Genomic DNA, 18,095 nt, shown 5'->3' on the forward strand with positions numbered 1-18,095 from the left:
GTTAAGTTATTTTTACTTTTAGGAGTCTTTGTGCCCTAATTGTAAAGTTTTTCCATATAGAAGTATGACCGGACTTAGAGCCAAACTGGTACATTTTTAGCTAGCCTTTGAGTTAGTAAAGTTTTTTCATATAGAAGTACAACCGGACTTAGAGCCAAACCCTACCCATTACTTGCTCCATGAGTAAGTGGATTCTTTCTTAAAAGATAAGAAGAAAGGATATTGGTAACACCCATTTTATAAAATCTCTCAACTTCTTGCTTACCTTGAGTTGATCCAAGGAATAGCGAGAAGGGGGAGCCTTCCCTTTAAGGTAGGAGAGACTCTATCTCACACGCTATGGTTGGTCATCCTATTTTGCAACTGGATTTTTACCCAAAATTGTCAGTTGCAAAATATCCACCCAACAAAATCTATATACCGTAGAATTCAAAACCAAAATCCATATAGGGATGCTTCTACAAAACTTAGGTTAGTCCATACATATCACTTGGAAACAAATAGCTATACCACTTTATCGAAATGACAGATACCGTCAAATACCACTATATCATTTAGGGCATCAAATACCATTGTATAATTTCTCTTTCATCTGCTAACTATGGCAATAACATACAATTAGAAGGTATGCTCATATTTACTATTCACATAAATGAAAGACTGAAATAACAATCCATTAGATAAACCTATCTCTTACATATAGATATTTCCATGTTCAGTTGGAAGATCAATCGATCCAATTGGTTGGCAATTACATTGACGAGAAAAGTTGCTTTCATTAAAGGAACTAACTAAATTAATGATATAAATCAATCCATCATATCTTCTACTTGTAAAAACATTATAAAAGTAAAATACTTGTTACCAACAAATGTTTGAATGCATAACGTATCTTTGTCTAGTGCATGTCCTGGCATCTAGTGGAGAAGAGAAGCATTGTCAAGTGCTTTACCTCCTAGCCGTGGACCCTTGAATATCCCCACACAATCTTTATCGAGAAAGGTTCTCCCTACTTGGAAATAGACATAGATCACCTTGTCTGTCCACTAAGCATCCTAGTACTAGATTATTAACCCATAGCTCAACTAGACAACAAGATTTAAACAATGTATTATCATTAGCTGACTCAATTATTTCGATGTGATTATTTGTTACTGATTTATGTTCACTTTATCATGCAGGAGTATTTTCATTCTCACCCTTCATCTTGACCATGCTGGTCCTCGTGGATGAATTCCTAGGTGATTCCATAAACGGAATTTGATTATTGTTGTATAAAGTACTGATTTCTCATTAATACTCAACATTATAGATGAATGATTATAATCTTTTGCAATATTAAACATTTGAAGACGGATCATGAAGGTCATACACAACAAAATGATTACATATAGAGGTATAAATTAAATGCCACTATTTTGAAGATGAAAACCACATTATACGCATCCGTGACAAATAGTAAGAAGCTATTTGCTACCAACATGGAAAGCATATGCATAGGAATAAAGCTACTTCAGACCACAAGGATACTTAACTCAAGGTATTATAGATGAATGATTACAATCTTTTCCAATATTAAACATTTGATACACAACAAACAGATTATATATAGAGGTAGAAATTAAATGCCACTATTTTGAAGATGAAAACCACATTATACGCATCCGTGATAAATAATAAGAAGCTATTGGCTACCAATATGGAAAGCATCTACATAGGAATAAAGCTGCTCCAGACCACAAGGATACTTAACTCAAGGTATCAATACCAATCTAAACGCATATGACTGTTGTATGTAATATAACCACCAACAAAAGTGAAAAGCATTCAAGTCAGCCATACATGTCCACAAATGGTCGTATGGACAACAATCTAAGCACATGATCAATGAAAAATATATGGAGAAGCGGCAGAGATTGAGGCTCGATAAAATCATGAACAAACAAATAAATGATTATACCATGGAAGCCATAAAACAAGTCATCAAGAGTTGAACCAATATCGTGGATCAAGCTTGGCTTAGAGATAGGTGCTTGGGCAGTGGTCCAAACATGGTATGAGACAAATATGCCTCGATACTCTCCAATGTGAGAGAAGAATACAACTCCATTCAAAATGAAATACAAATCGCTATCACAGGACTAGGATCTGGTTTCACACATAACAAAAGCAATGATCAATTTGATTGATTTGCAACAAGGAGCATGCTGAGGTATATATCCTGCAGTAGAAGTCTCATCCCATATAAGAAAATCCATGCTCGGTTAGAAGAAAGAACAACAAGGTGGCAGTGGAGGAGTTACAATACCAACAAGAAATCATCTGCACAAATATTTAAATGGCCATCTCAAATTATAAGGTTCGATGGAAAATAGAATATAAAAGGTGGCTATCCATGAAATAATATTAGGCCACCGCCAAGGTGAAAGAAATAATAATATTGTCTTTGTATATGGTATCATGGTATCTATAGATACCTATGTATGTCTGTATATACGTGTACATGTGTAAACCCCAACCATATATTTCTTACGTATACACCAAATATCAAGTATGCATATACGTCCTTATATATATATATAATTGGTTTATGTATGTCCACATATATATGTATGTACATGTATAGATATTAAGGTATCATGATGTCGATATGATAAGACATGCTTATACACCAGGAGGCTCCAACCAACAACACAAGTACAAAGGTATAAACTTGCTCAATTTTCAATTCATGCTTAGTGATCTCTTTTACTATCAAATAATGTGTAATTTAACACGTTATCTCATGGTCGTCCAATGTACACTCTTGCTTGCCTAGTCATTTACCCTTAGCCATGGCAGTTCAAGGTTCATACCTATTTGCTCAGTGATGGTGGTGCCCCCCGTGCCCGATTCTTTTTTGGCCATGCTTCCCCCCTTTGACGTGTTCCTGCAAGGGAATTCTCTACAATTATATCATTTTCCTCAATATAATAACATTTTCCCATAACCAGTCATTATTCATAAACCATCATAACGGCTAACTAGCATGCCAACTTCATATGAAATTATAACGATTAACCATCTGACCCTTTCACATGATTGTAACTAATTTTAACTGTCAACTAACTTCACGTGAAACGTCAATGACTATATGAACATTTTAAATTGGGTCAAAATTTGGGATGTAACATACCCTTCCCCTTGTGTTTCATTGTCCTCAATGAACTTGAAATTTTAACGAACCTAAAACTGGGATGTAACACACAAAGAGTGGTCCATCATACCTACTTGCAGAGGGTGGAGCGAGGGCTTTCACCTTGGACTTCTCGTAGAGAAGAATGCATTGATAACTAAGATTTTGTCTTAATAGAGATTCCCTCTCAACAAGGACAACTTTAATAATAGAGACTTCCTCTCAGTAGGGACAACTTTAATAATAGAGACTCCCTCTCAATAGATACAACTTTAATCTCCACAATAAGATGGCTGACTATTGCATAAACTTGCAAAGGGTTGGACATCTCCCCCTATCATGTAACCTCCATCTAAAGCTAAATAGTCTCTCTCTAAAGATCATTGTTGTTGCATCCTGCAACCAATAGAGAGTAAATTGACATCAGCTTATCAATGCTAAAAGAAATCACTATCAAGATATAAAATAAAAAATACTTATCTCTTTTAGATCTAATCTCAACACACACACACAAATAGATACTCATAAGGGATTATGACTACGAAATGCTTCTTGATAGCTCAGGGTACATCCTAGCCAATAAGTTTAGAGGCTTTGACCATACCATAGATTTTGACACAAGTATTCTAATTGAGATCTTGATGTTGCTTGGTGTGGCCTTGTCCACACTTGAGCTTGAGAATTGGGCACTCTTGCAATATCCACAATTACAGCTTTCAGACACATGGAGCAGGAATTGACACAGTCCCCTCCACATTTGAGGCCTCCATGGCCAAATATCAATACCTTCAGCGCCAACCTAATTAAAAATAACTTCAAAAACCCCTTTACCTTCCATATTGGGACATAAGCAGATCCCCACACCAAGTATCAAAAAAAACTTCTGCAAAAGACAAAAATGCTCGATAGTAAAAACAAAAAAAATCCCAAGTGCCAAAATCTCTAATCTATTTGGCAAATCTCAAGTAACTCGAGCACAATAGAGTGTAGAGGTGATCAATTTGAGACAAGAATTTCAAACAAATTCTGACAGTGCCTTGGACCATACAACCTAGTAGGAGAGAAAGAAGGTGAAGTTGTTGCTAGCTAGACAAACTCCTGATAATCGCAACCGAAGATGAGTTGTACACGCCAGTTGAAAAGGAGAGCCAACTCAAATGATAAATATTTGTCTTGATTATTTCCTCCATAACATATTGTACGAAAGTTCTCATTCTTCAACCCGATAAATTGAATATCGATTTGTAGTATTTGATAATGCCTAGAAAATTTGAAGACTCTCTCTATGGCTATAAGATAAGGAATAGGTGCCACAAATAAACAAATTTATGGCTACTTCTACTTCTGAAAATATTAAAGCAAGCAATTTAAGTCATTTTTAAAAGAAACAATTTAAACTGACAAATTCTCAAAGCAAGGAGGGAATAAAATAAAACATTACTAGTACCAGATACCGCCAAAAGAAAGTAATGAACCATCGCAAGATTGTTGGTTACAGTCAATAATCACACCAAAATTGCAATAATTTTGACATAGATGTCTTGTGATGAATACGGGAAACTCTTTTAAATCAAGCAAGCCCATTTATTTCACCCAGCTTCAAGACCATTCCATTACATGTCATGACATCCTTGTCATTCTTAAAAGGCAAGGCACTTAACAACATCAAACAATAACCACACTTCATAGCCGCAAAGAGTAGCCAAACGATGACTTCAACTCTTCTTTGAATTGAAGATAGATCCAGATTTTGAAGAGATGAAGACATTTTCCAGAGGAAAACACTATGCCAACAAACATCATATTGATGCCAAGACATAAAGAAGAAAACAAAATCATACAGGCAACCAATGCTTTCAAATCTTCCCATGAAAGTTCACTAGATCGATTTTGAAAAGACAAGTTCTGAATGGAGATGGCATTGTCAAAAATTCAAGATATTCACGACGTCCTCCATTGAGCCCGACACACCGTGAAGGTACCGTGACTATCGATAATCTTCTCAATGTTTGAGCTAGTTGATTTTTGTCGAAAAAATAGTTCTCCCTGATAAACTATGATCGAATTCCCACTTTCAGATCCCTCAACAACATGGAGGCATGAGTTTCAATAAAATAAAGAATTTCAATCCTCTGTTTAAAACAAGAAGCTTCTGCCTTTGTTCCTCCACACTCAAAAAATTGAAAATCTGAGGTGAAAGAAGGATGAACTGCGAAAGATGTGAATCTTCCATCTTCATCATCGATGATGAATGTTTGAGGCTTCTGGGAGCCTGGCTTCCAAAACTTCCACTCCAAAGATCCGAAAGACTTCCAATGCAGATGCATAGCATATTTACAAACTTCAAATCAAAGAATGAAAACAGGGTCGTCACAGACACATCTCAGTGCATAGTATATGAAGAAGAGAAAATTGGACAGCAAAGGCAATCAATCATCTAAACAAGACAAATTACTTTATTGCTGCAATCAACAACCTAGCTTTAACACCATGTTAAGTTTTATGCCTAGAAATTAGATTAACAGCATAAGAAAAGTATTTAAGATGCACAGAAAAACACAAGATTTAGCCTAGGAAAACCATTCTGCTTGGAGGGAAAAACCCAGTTACACCAGAAAAATATCTCTTTTATTGATAATAATAAAAATGTTTTTGATACAAGGCTTTCCACTTGATTTTTATTACAATATATCAAGCAATCATATAAATAAATTGTATAAGACACTTCATGTTTCACACAAAGATCTCTTTGAGTCCCAAAATAAGACCCTTCATATTTCCACATATTCAACACTTCACATTTTCATACACATGCGTCTTTGCATGACATATGACACGTCTTTTGCATAATATTAACTTAAATATAATCGAATATATCTCTTTCAGCTTGTTAGTGAACAGTTTTTTCCATGAATGTTCATATATCAAAACAGAGAAAAGAATGTAAACTAACAAATGAATTCCTATTCGAAGGACTTAGGAATTCTCTGTTTGAAATTTCTTCAATTGAAACAGGTGCAGCTACCTTTATTGCATTGGGAGTTTTAACCAAATAAACTCAACAGAAAACTTTCCAAGAATGCAATCTGCTGGAGGTGTTGAAACAACTTATTTCATCTCATGAATATGAAACAAACTTTAATGCAAAAGAACCACTCAATTTTAATTATCAAAATGATCCACATAGCTGAATAATTAAATTATTGAGCAGGCAAATTTCATGAACTAATTTCCCACAGAATTTCCAAATTCAGAGTTCACAATTTCAAAATCAATAACAGATGCAGCTAAAAGCTTAAATAGTATCTATAGAAATACCAAAATAAGTAGACAATAGTACCCACTTACAAAGCTTTCAACCTGAAATCAAACTATAAAGTTTCATATGTCTGCTGAAGTTCTGAAGTGTTGCTTCTAAACTGGAAATAAAACCATAAACAAAAGTAGTTCTGTCTACCGGTCTACTGGAGAAATTCAAACCCCCTAAACAATACTAATTATTACATTTATAGGCATGGGGCTGGACTTAAGCCAAAATTACCCCGCCAGGAGTTAATTGTCTTTTGGAAATAACTGATAATTGAAAATGCAAGAAAACCAAACGGTAAAGAAACTACAACTAAACGGTTTTTGATCAGGTTGCATTGTCGCCACCAACCGCTCCTCTTGCCAACTTCCACGTTTCGTAGGCAGCAGAAAAGGTAGAAATAACAGATTGATGTGGAAGACCAATGTAGGCGAGTCGTTGCTTCCAAATTTCCTTCATCTTCTTCAGTTCAGCAACCTTTTCCTCGTGCATCTCCAAGTGCTTTAGATTGATAATCAACATAGCTTCAGTGTGAGCCACGTTGGAGAAATCCTACTTGGCTAGTGTCCTCTTGTCCTGCCATTCTTGAAATTTCTTTTGGACTTCTTTGATTATTTCGTCTGATTGGGCAACGGAGTCATCTTCTCTTTCCATGAATTGTTTTACAAACCACTTAAGGTCATTCTGAATAATCTGATGTATAACCTTAAGTTCTTGTAATGCTTCTTTGATTTCAGATACCCCCTGTGCCAGTGCTTCATTTCGCCATTCAATGCAATCTTTTATGACGTACAGAGTTTTTTCATCAAGACCCGCTACAAGACATTCAGCTTGAAATTTATGCAACCCAAATTCTTGCACATCTTCTAGCGATATTACCACTTTTTCCCAGTTATTCTTCTCTTTTTCATATCCATCATTACTTACCTCCACCTTTTTAGTAATGTTCGATATCTCCTTTGAGGCGTGATCTAGATGTCCAATGTGTTTTACAGTGTTAAGCAGAACATCTTGTACCCATTCACCTGCTACTTTGGCTACTGCTTTGCACTTGTGTAGGTTCTCCAACGATTGCTGATTGGTTGCAGAGGATACGTCAACAATGGCTGACATCTCACGGATCGGCTTTGCTTCAGGATGCAAGATAGCGTTAATGTACTGCGCCATGTTCTTTATTGTCTCCTTCATTTCTTGCTTGTCTTGCCCATCCTTCCACACTCTCTCCGCGATCTTCTTATTGGATACCTCAAAGAATCTCATGTCAACTTCACGGTTTCCTTTTCGCAAATCAACCTTTGTTATTTGGAAATCTTGAGGCACTACAGAATCACGAGAACTCCCATCAGGTGGCGTAGCTATCTCTGCTGCCCATCAACCTGAACTTTTGTCAAAATTGATTCTTGCTTCGGTCCTTGCTTTTTTTACTTTGGGTGCTTTACCAAGGCATTTGCTGACCAGGTTGTCAACAGGCATAGATATTGGGACCATACTTCTCTTCTTCTCCATTGATTTCTCAAGCCATTTAGGAGTAGTTTGATCCTTTGCAGCAGTAGGGGAACATTTAACTAAGGGGAGATTACTTTCCTAATTTCTTGTATCCATTGGGGAATTCTGGGATTCAGGTACATTATCCGCCATAGATAGGTCTTCTGCTGTCTCCAAGTCCACCGTTATCGTGCTTTTACTTTTGACGACTAATGCCTTCTTCGTGCTTGAGCGGGTTACCCTCCTTCCTTTTGGAGTTTCTTCTTGAACTTGAAGTTGAAGTGTTTCTGGAACGGCTTCAAGTTCAACTTCAAGTGGACCTGCAACAGAATCAGGGACACTTCGATTAGTTTGCTTATGAGCAGTCCTTTTACCCTTGCTTCTTGAAGACTTCTTAGAAAAGCTTGGAGTAGCCGTTGTTTTTGACTTTATCCATTTGGCAGTTCTTACTATTACATCCTTGGTACGGGCATATATATCATTTTCTTCCCTTTTCTCCCAATCAATTTCAGGGATAGGCATGCATTCAATCTGCTCCATGTAAAATTGATCAAGCACACCTTCAGAATCATCATTTTTCAGCCCATAGGTATCTAACTCCACATTGAACATGGCGACTTGTTTAATGGTCAAGCATGACCATAGCCTCTTCCTTAATTCAAATTCATCATGACAGTTCGCCCAAAAATCCTCTAGTTGCGGGGAATGAAAGAGAGAAGCTGCATTTTTGACATTGTTTCTAATAAAGCCGATGTAGTCAAAATCTAACCGAGAGGTGAAAGATTTAAGACATAAGCGGGTTAAAGATTTCGCTGACAATATGGCTTCTTTCAAACTGGGGCATCTATAACGTCCAATTTCAATCGGGAAGAATACTGAAGAGGATTTTTTGAAAATTTGAAAGGACTCAACAAGGGAAGTAAAGTGCCGACACATTTCTGACAACACTATAGAATCTAAACAGTAGCGTGGTAATTTCAAAGGTTCACTAGGAAAACCACCCACTCTGATATAGGTAAATCTGGGAAATTGGATGAAATAACAACCATAAATTTTGCACAACCTGCATGGCCTCCTCTGACATCCTATCGTTTTCTCGACCCTGTAGTTCAAAAACCAGTTTCCCTAGAAAAACATCATTGACCTTCTTAAACTCTTTGCATGATATATCTTCTTGGAGATCTCTGTAATATTGGTATATAGGCATGTCATCTACCCAAGTTATATGTGGAAGATAATCCCAATCTTTGGACGTGGCTAGGGTATAAATCAAGTAAGAGGACAAGAAAAATGGACCACAATTGGTAACATCTATCAGGCCCTTATGTAAGTTCTCTGCCATTAGGTCTGACCAATCGATGAATTTGACACCTTCAACTATCTTTTGTATAAAGAAGTACATCCAAGACTCCCAATGGAAAGCATGTTCATTTCCCTTAATTCTATTCAGCAAGAATACAATATCTGCAATCTCCTTGATGAAGTGTTCGATGGTCAATGGTTTAGGCAACCTAGAACCTCCCTCTGCAGGCTTCAAGAGCCAGGACTAAGCAATCTTGGTGTTGTAGCTGGTTTTGTTTGCGGCATACAAGTGTTCAGCTTCTTCGAACGTCCATGGCTCATAGGGTTCTTTATGAGGAATCCTGAGGGTGGAATTGACACTGGTCCTGTTAATTTTGACAACTACTTCCCCTGAGGTTTTCTTAATGCATCTTGAAATAGGGTCATAATGGTTTGCACATTCGAGGATGAGCTCTGGGCATGGGATTGCAGCGAGAAAAGCGGCGCCTTCTAATAAACCACTATCAAGTAGCCTCTAGTAAATGGGACTTGACAGAGTAGTTTTGGTTCTTTCAACAACTTCAGATAAATTTCTATTAACCAAAAACGTATCACGGATTTCAGGCAAGGAACTGAGTAATGGCGGCTTCTCTAATTTGGGCATTTTTGGCCGAAAAAGCGTCATGATTATTATGATAACAAATCTACAGGACCAGGTTTTAAAATACTTTCAAAATGAAGCAAAGCACAACCAAAATGCAAAGGGGAATGGAGATGCACTTACAGTTTGACAAAGACACAACCCGAAATTCGCCTTTCTTACCCAGAAGCGATGAGATTTTTCTGGAGAAAATGAGATGAGTGGGAAAGGGTAATTGCATGCATTTAAGAAATGACATGGACAGAGAATCGCGGGACAGATTTAGTGAGTAAAAATCATCATTACTCATTTGTGTGACATTCATCGGAAAAGGTGCCGCGAGTGTTCTTGTTTTAATTACCCTGTCAAATCCGCACGTACCTTCCCATAACAAGTAATCATGGAATGACATTGTTAATACTCCATTAAGTATTGCCCAGCTGAATACGTGCTGCCTTAAATTTCTTTGCATATGACTTCAGGTGCTTTGGGAAAATATTATGCTGGGACCCACCTTGGAATGGCTCGGCAATCTTTAATCTGCATACAAAAATTGTTAGCGGACAAAATCAACACTGAAATTGAAGTTGAAGTTTTGAGTGATCGGGCTTCAACATCAACTTGGACTTCAAGTCTACAAAGGTCGACTCGATAAAACTAGTGCGCTTATCACGTGGCAGACCAACAAGACTTTGAACCTGAAGTTGAAGTAAATTACTACTTCAAGTTCAACTTCAATGGGAAGACTTGGGACCAAAACCTGTTAGGGTGCGACCAAGTTTACAAGCTCTAACACAGCTGAAGATGAACATAATGGTCATAACAAACATATTTCTATCTCAAAAAATCAGAGATAAAGATCTCTATCGCAGCTACAAACTTCAACAGCAAAAACTTGCTAAAGACATTCCTTGATAACTTGGTGAATTGCTCAGCATTGTGAAAATGCTGTGAGTGCTTGATTACTCACCAAGTACTTGTCACATAGATAAGCTATGGTACCAACACAACATCAAAAGGTGAAGTAGGCAAATAACCATAACAAGCTTTAAATAGAGATTTACTTGTGAAGGTTGGGACTGCTTAATCTTGTGAAAACTAAATATATGGTAGTTCTCATTCCACGTTTAGAATGCTCTCTGTTGCATCAACTAAATAGCTGCACCAATGTTCTATTGACTACAACATTTTAGCCTCCATTTGTTGGTGCAGGGTGGTCAACTGCTTCAACTTGGTATCCATTGCTTTCCATGATATTCCCTAAATTCTGCCTCAAAATATTGAGACCTCATCTGAAACAATGGACTCAAAACTTTCCAGTCCCAAACATTGGTGAAAAAAAAATCACCATCTTCATGTTGTTAGGTGCTGTTCTATGTGAAATGGGTATGAACATTGTTCTGAATAAGGCCACCACTACAAAAATGTTAAATTTGATCAGATTTATATGCTTATGTATTTAATTTTATTTTGCAGTTATATACATGCAGATTGGATGCTATTAATATTCTTTTATTGATAACAATATCAGAACAATAACAATATAAGTTGACATCATTCTGCTCCGAGTATTGATATGAATTCAACATTTGCACCGATAACATCAATCAATATGAAGGCATGATATCACTGCGATGTGTATATGAGTTAATAATGAACTGTGACAATGTATCACTGTTGAGATAAGTATCACTACTATGTCTTGACTTGGTGCTGATTATTTATTTACTTCATCGTGACTTGGAGATCGCTTTTCATATGTGTATAGTGTGGTAGAGACATGTTACCCATAGGCCCATAGGGACATGTCTCTACGTGAACCTAGTTCACGTAGAGGCATGTCTCATTAAACTTACTCGATAATCCAGTCTCATAACATTAAACAAGTGATCTGCTTTGATTGATTAGTATATTGTTCACATAGAGACATGTCTCATTAAACTTACCCGATAATCATGTCTCTTGATTGATTAGTATATTTGATAATCATAATTAACATGATACTAATTAAGGCATGATCTATGATTATTGCATTAAGTCCGATCATACATTTATATGTTTAATAATATATACATATACATACATACCATAGATATATGTGTGTAATAATGTGTGTCTACACACACACACACACACATATACTGTATTTTGACTAATGCACTTGAAAATATTGATAAACAGGATAGTAACAGAATTCTGAATATTATTTACTTAAAATTTTAAACTAACAAGCAGAAATTTCCAATTGGATTTATACTGTGCATAACGATCTGTTTTCCCGGAATGAAACTCCAAATATAGCTATAACGAGTTCATTTTATAATTTAATTGAACTGGAGATTCATAATATATACATTCCAGAAGTGATAGCCAATACACAGGAAATGAATGAGAGACCTGAATGTAAGAATCAGTATTGAACACAACAGAACTATATAACACTGGAATCTAGTATTTGCACCTGTGTCTTTGTCTGTAGCAGAATAACAGATACCTCTTTTGACGTGGCTCCTTCTGTCGTTAATGAGAGTTTGAATGGCACGTATCTACAATGAACACGCTCTATTGGTATTTGCTACAAACTGCTCTTTGTTTCCAGAGGTTGTGATAACACTATTGTGTGCCGTATACAGTAATCGAACGTCAATCTGAATATCGCTCCAATGGTGTTCAAGAGGCTTCAAACCTGACTCCTCCCGATGATTGAATTTCCTCCCTTTACATGACAGAAACCCATGACCAATATCTCCTGACCTTGTAATCAATAGCGACTGTAAGGAATTAGTGACTGCTAGTTTGAAGTTTCTGTGATGACCTCCGTAGACACTTGAATAGATTCCAAAACCTCTGTCTCTCATAAGTGTCAGATAGACGTTTCTGCTATTCCTGCCAATTACAAAGAACTCTGTATTATATTCTCCAATATTGTTTGTCACCATGCTCTGTTATAGTCTTCACCAAAGTTATTATGACCTGTCGACTCTTTCCTTGCCGACTCCTCTTGATACAATGCTCCTACGCAATACTTTTCGGCCTCCACTAGGCCAGACACGCACAGTTCTGACGAAAGGAGTATGAAAACAAATAATTCTAATCTGAATTATCTTCCAATGAAATTGACAAAATTCCAATCTTCGATGATCAATTCTATACCCCCAATCGGCCTTTTAAAGCATAACATGTAGTTGTCAATCCCGTAACAGTTCCCGTAGGAAGGCAAAACTAACTTATTTAATAACAATAATTTATTTACGGTCTCATTGTTTAATCAAACATTATTTATTAATTATAATATATTAGTTCATAGTATTAAAACTAATATAATATAATTAATATATTTAATATTGTCTTTCAGAAAGACAATTCTAATTCAGGAACATTACAGTATATATATATATATATATTATTAAGTGTATAGATGCATGATTGTTAATTATAGATCATTCATAATGGTAATCATATACTCAGATCAGAATACTAAATGGATAGAGATTAAATGCTAGTGTCAATTTATAATTTAAGCATTTGCTTTCATCAGTAGAAGTAATCCGACTGAAGGTACCCTTTTCTAATACCCCCTCTTAGCTAGGGAGGAGAACTTCTATCCATATGGTAAGCACAATAGATCCATTTATTGTGGAAAATCCATCTCCTTATCGTGATATTAGAAGTTAAAGTATATGAATATCAAGTCTTTGATATTGATCATAAACCTGTGTTAGTTAAGGATATCACCTCACCATGATATCAAGAGTATGCCATTTCCATGAATATCAAGTCACATGATACCTACCATGAGAATATTTATTCATGGCACATCCACAGAGATTAAGCTACATAATATCCACCACGAGTATCTCATCAACATTATTCATTATGGGAGTATCTCATCAACATTATTCATTATGGCTATCCATAGATATCAAGTCTCATTGTATCCACCATAACTATATATTACTTAAGAGATATTAACTATCATGACATGTCCTCGGATTTCAAGTCTCGTGATATCCATCATGATATTATGGTTAATTATTGCAAAGTTGTCACCTTACAATCACGGCCAGAAGTACAAGTGCTCATTGAGAAATCTTCTTGTCTCAGTGATGATCACAGTGGCCCATGAAGTCATGGAAGTCATGGAGTCAAACACATGATGAAAATAGAGTTTACAAATTAAACATCTTTAGAATATATTAGTACAACAAATTACATTGTTGAGACTCAAATCTTAGATAAGATTTTTACCATACCAAGCTTACCTCTAAAGTATTCAGCCTTTGTCTTGGAGAGGGGCTTGGTGAGAATGCAGTTTGTTCACTTGTATTGATATATCTTAACTGAACAGCATTTTTCTCTACCATGTTTCTGACATAATGGTAAGGAATTTCTATATGCTTTGATCTTTCATGGAGCACAGGATTCATTAAAAGATTTATACAACTCTGGTTGTCACAACAAATGATGGTAGGGTCCATGATTTGTCCAAACAATCCTACAAGAATTTCCTTAGCCATACTGTTCTCGAGCATCCCATGGATGCTGCAAAATAGTCAGCTTCTATGGAGCTTTGTGGAACTGAAGATCACTTTCTACTAAACTAGGAGATCATAGCTGATCCTAAGCTGACACAACGCCTTGGAAGGCTGTTCTGATCAACTATACTTGCAGCCCAATCTGAATTGGTATATCCATGCAGATTTAGATCTGTATTATTATATTTTAGACCATAGCTGATTGTGCCTCGCAGGTATCTCAAATTGTTTTTTAGCAACTAATTGTAACTGTCTTGGCTCACACATGAATTGACTAAGCACATTCACTACATAAAAAATGTCTGATCTAGTGTTGACCAAGTACATCAAGAATCCAATCATTTGTTGATAAAGAGTTGAGTCTTCCAATTCTGAGTTTGTTGCTTCTTCTTTTAACTTATGTTTGTTTTCATAGGAGTGGCAATTGGTTTACAATCCATCATCTTGAACCTTTTTAGAATGTCAATAGTGTATTTTCCTTGATTTAGAGTAATCTCATCAGCTTACTGCCATGATTCTAACCCAAGGAAATAGTGTAGAGGACCTAGATCCTTCATGTCAAACTCAGATGCTAGATCTTGTTTACATTTGGTAATGAGATGGTCTTTTCATGTAATCAATAAGTCGTCAACATAAAGAATGAGAATCAACATTTCATCATTAATTAACTTGAAGTATAGATTCAGATATGCATCATTCTTGGAGAAGCCTAGACCTGAGAGATAGTGATCGATCCTCTCATACCAGGCTCAAGGTTCTTGTTTAAGACCATATAAAGCCTTATTTAATTTGCAAACATGAGAACCATTACCATGTATTACAAATCATTTAGCTTGCTCTAGATGTACTTCCTCTTCCATTATGCCAATAAGAAAAGCAGTCTTCGCATCCATTTGGTGATTCTTCCATCCTTTTGAAGTGGTAATGGCATTTACAGCCCTAATAGAGGTGTATCGAGCAACTGGAGCAAATGTCTCTTCAGAATCGATTCCCTCCTTTTGAGAAAAGCCTTTGGCAACAAATCTTGCTTTATATTTTCCAATGTTGTCGTCTGTAGCATGTTTGATTTTGAATAGCCATTTAGATGAGATGGTCTAGGAACAATGTCCCACACATCATTCTTAAGAATAGATTGATATTCTTCTATCATAGCATCTTTAAAAAACTTAATGTTTAAGAGCTTCCTCTACATTAAATGGTTTTGATTTGATAATTTCACTCATAAGGGCAACATAGCTGGAGTATCTATGAGGCCTTTTGCTTTCCTGCAAAGTTCCTTTTGGAGCTACATAATTTTCAGCTTCTTGAATCATCATTCTTGCCCATACAGGTCTTTTGTGATTTATTGTAGAGTGATCTCAGATAAAATCAGCATTTGGTCCCTCATGTAACTACTGTATGCTCCCAAAAATTAGCATCTTTGGCATACTCCCTCCCCTACAAATGTAATCAGCAATTGGTCAATTTGAACAACAATGCAAATTTTCTTGCCACTTCATCTGTGATTGTATAACCACATGTAATGTTGTAGGAAGCCCGCCTATTTGAATTTTCTTGCTTTTCACTGTTTATTTTCCGTTTACAAAGACTAAAGAGTTGGTCAATAGTATTAGCAGTAGCTACTTTTTTGGCTCATAAAATTTCTAATTTGGCTTCCATGTGGAAAAACTTCATAATTGTCCCATTGAATAAGTGGAATGTTAAGATACTGGCTGCATTCCTTAAAGTAGACCTGCCCCTATGGTATATAAACTTGCATTCATGTTGATGTTTAGAGGGTTTCTCCAGGATTTTCTATATGGGGATGCAATTAGCTATTCTCCCCTTTATTTTTTTCTGATTTTAAGTTAGTTTCGAATCATGATGGTTATGCTTTGTGACGATAATTTCTTCCATTTATGTATTGTGTGTCATAATGCAGCTGTATATGTTCATTATGCTAATTCTTGTTAATATTTTTATGTAACAGCTCTTTGTGGATACACAGCTATTTTCAGTGCATACAGATGCAGTCCTTACTTTTTATCAGAAAGAATAGCGTCTTGCTATTGTAGGATTTGTACAATAGTTACGAACATCATTTGATAGTTGTTTTTTATTTTAATCATTTGGTCGGTGGACCGTGATATGACTGATTTTGTGGAAAGTAAATTAGCTTTGTCTAGCAGGCAGCTGGACAAGTAAGAAATAATTCAAATAAACTTTTGCTTTGTAATTGCCCCTGGTAGAAGTGTATTACCATGCAAATACAATTTCTTATCTATTTTTAGAAAAGTTTCCTGCATATTTTTATTCAAGAGAATTGTATAAATGGAAAAATTGGGACCTTTAATTAGAAAGAGCTTCCTCAAACTCATCATGAAATGTTTATTTTTCTTAGTTTATCAGACATTGCAGTGAAACCTCACTTTATTTGATTCCGGGTAGCAAGCTCTTCCTACCTGCTCACCACTCAACCACAGTCACGTGGATGCCTTTTATCTTCATTTGACTCAACTATATGCTTATGCATGTCTTTTATTTTCATTTGTTTCCTCTATATGCCCATGGATGTCTTCTATTTCCATTTGACTCGGCTATGTGCCTATGGATATATACTGAAGGAAAATCTTAATTGATTTCTTCATTATGTTAATGTTAATTTAATTAGAAATCATGCGTCGAAGAATCCAAGACGCAAGGGTTAAATATTAATTATACGAAAGTTTCAAAAGAACTTCTCAAGGGCCAGTAGAAGGATATAAAGAAGGAACGAAGGATTGGAGAAAAAAGTTCAGCTAGAAGATTTGGTCTGGCTTTCAACATATCAAGAACATTCTTTGGCAACAACCAGGTTTTTAAAAGATTCTCTCTTCTATCTATGTGATTCATGTTGAAATCTAGAGGAATTTTAGAAAATAACATAGAAAGAAACAAATATTATTGAGTTGTTTGGAAGCTGCTTCTATCTTCTTGATTTCAATCTCTTCTTTTCTATTTCTTTCTGGCTGCATGTTTGCGTGCAGGAGTTTCCAAAGGGATTGATGTCAAATTTAATGTTTTTCTTTTGAAATTGAGAGATTTTCTGCCCCTTGAAACTAGCAGGTAGAAACCTCCAAAACTTCACGCAATTGTTTTACTACAAGATCGTAACATATACGAGAATAATACGTTTCTCAGTTGAATCTCCAACCAAAGTTTATTAGTAGCCAGATTGTGGGCTGTAGAGCTGTAATTTTTTTAAATCTCTTCCTCTATTGCGACTCTCAAACTATAGCCTGTCACGGCGATTAAGCGCATTGCCTGAAGATCAAGGCTTCTCTATGATATCATATCGAAATGTGTTAAACAAACCTGTCATTTTGGATTTGATTGTATGTTTACATCTTGTACGCAACAAACAATTCCCTTGTCTCCTCAACGATGTTCACAAGGTTCTCTGCAAATATTTAGGTTTTCATCCTCTGCACAAAACCGTAGATCGAGCTTTAGAAGTTTTGACAGTGCCTGCGATGGCAATAAACTAGATTTTGAATCACTACTAAGGCAGGGGTCACATGGGAGAGGCTTGGACTCTATTTTGTGGAGCTGGTGATCTGATAATAAAATTTTAAGGGGCTGAAGGTTTTATTTAAAATCTTTTCTAATAAAATAAGACTCTCAACTTTTTAGTCCTCTCTGTTTAAGGGGGGT

At 36.0% G+C, this 18,095-nt stretch overlaps 1 protein-coding gene across 4 annotated transcripts in view; it reads left to right on the top strand.

Annotated features, from left to right (window-relative positions):
- LOC149573129 (DENN (AEX-3) domain-containing protein) overlaps positions 1-16,775 on the top strand; it is a 325,899-nt gene extending 309,124 nt beyond the window's left edge. For all 4 annotated transcript variants that reach the window (XR_016360042.1, XM_089814310.1, XM_089814312.1 and 1 more), the window contains one exon: positions 16,393-16,775. Coding sequence is in view for 3 of the 4 variants with exons in the window: in XM_089814310.1 (XP_089670436.1) it covers positions 16,393-16,461 (69 nt within the window). In the remaining variant the exon portion in view is untranslated. The remainder of the gene's footprint in view (positions 1-16,392) is intronic.
- Positions 16,776-18,095: the final 1,320 nt, after the last annotated feature.

This window comes from Cupressus sempervirens, chromosome 2 (genome assembly GCF_028749045.1).
Source record: "Cupressus sempervirens isolate cs-2001-9-10 chromosome 2, ASM2874904v1, whole genome shotgun sequence".
NCBI lineage: Eukaryota > Viridiplantae > Streptophyta > Pinopsida > Cupressales > Cupressaceae > Cupressus > Cupressus sempervirens.